Below are 1,185 nucleotides of genomic sequence, written 5' to 3'. Positions count from 1 at the left end.
CCACTCCGGAGCGCCCGGATCGCACGGGCTCCCCGCGATCCCGGCTTCACCCCCCGGCTGCTGCCTTTGCTCCTCCACACCCCCCGGTCGGGGGGCGATGCGCTGCCGGGACGTGCCCATCCCCGGGGAGCCCCGTCCGGCAGTGCCGGGGTGGGGGGGGGCAGCGCGGGGAGGGGGACGACGGTGGGCACCGTCCCGGCGCGGCGCTCACCTTTTTGGGCTCGCTCAGGTTGGCGATGTGGAGGGTGTAGACCCCGCTGGCGCGGACGCCGGCCCGCCGGAGCTCGGCGCAGTCCTGGAAGAGCTGCTCCTCCCTCGGCAGCGGGGCTGGCGGCAGGGGAAAGGCGCGTGAGCCCGGCGGGCACGGCCGGCGGCAAACCCCAGCGCTGCACGACCCCGGCGCTGCACGACCCCGCCGGCGAGCCCTGCCGGCTCCTGCTTCTCTCTCCCTCTCGGTCTAGGTGTTTTTGCACCCCGGAGTAGTTTTCTTTCCTTCGCGATGTCTCCGTGCGTCCRGGCGAGCGCACCGCCGCGGGACGCCAGGCTGAGCCCCGAGGAGTTACCGCGGCTGGGGAAGGGGCTGCCTGGCACCGGGGGCCGGYGCGGGAGCCCCTTCCCTGGCGGCTYGCCGGCACCGGCTCACCTGCGCCCCGCGCCACGAGCTGCGCCAGGCTCTGCACCGACTCCCGGAGCTGCAGCTGCTGCCGCTGGAGCAGGCTGGCGTTGGCGCTGGCCGCCTGCAGCCACTTCTCCAGGTCCTCGATGGTGCCGCTCTGCCGGCTCAGCAGGCGCTGCAGCCTCTCCTTCTCCGCGCGGATGCCCGCCAGCTCCGCCTGGTGCTTGCTCTCCATCTCCAGCACCCGCATCTCGAGGACGCTGCGGAGGGGGAGGCGCGTCCGGGCAGGGAGYGGGAGCAGCGCGCCCCCCTTCCCGCCGTCCCCGTCCGCTCCCGCAGGGCTCCCGGGCGGGGGCCCCGGCCCCCCCCAGCCCCCCAGGCCCGGGCCCTACTTGTTGCTGTTCTGCAGCTTGTGGATCTCGTTCGTCTGCAGCAGCAGCTGCTTCTCCAGCTTGCTGGTGGACAGGGAGTTCTCCAGCAGCTGCATCTCGATGCGCGACGTCTGGTTCAGCACCTGCCCGGGAGCGGGGGGCAGCGTCGGCACGGGAGCCGGGCCCCGCGCCGCCCCC

General features: G+C 74.5%; 1 protein-coding gene across 1 annotated transcript; it reads right to left on the bottom strand.

Annotated features, from left to right (window-relative positions):
- Window positions 1-46: 46 nt before the first annotated feature.
- LOC146586366 (angiopoietin-4-like) lies at window positions 47-1,130 on the bottom strand (the record flags this gene model as incomplete). Its single annotated transcript, XM_085321428.1, has 3 exons — window positions 47-327; window positions 644-876; window positions 1,009-1,130. Coding segments are annotated over 3 exons (636 nt in total), but the record flags the coding sequence as incomplete, so codon positions are not given.
- Window positions 1,131-1,185: the final 55 nt, after the last annotated feature.

This window comes from Rhea americana, unplaced genomic scaffold (genome assembly GCF_003343005.1).
Source record: "Rhea americana isolate MKP2758 unplaced genomic scaffold, rheAme1 scaffold_696, whole genome shotgun sequence".
NCBI classification, from domain to species: Eukaryota; Metazoa; Chordata; class Aves; order Rheiformes; family Rheidae; genus Rhea; species Rhea americana.
This window is presented reverse-complemented; position numbering and strand designations above follow the sequence as displayed.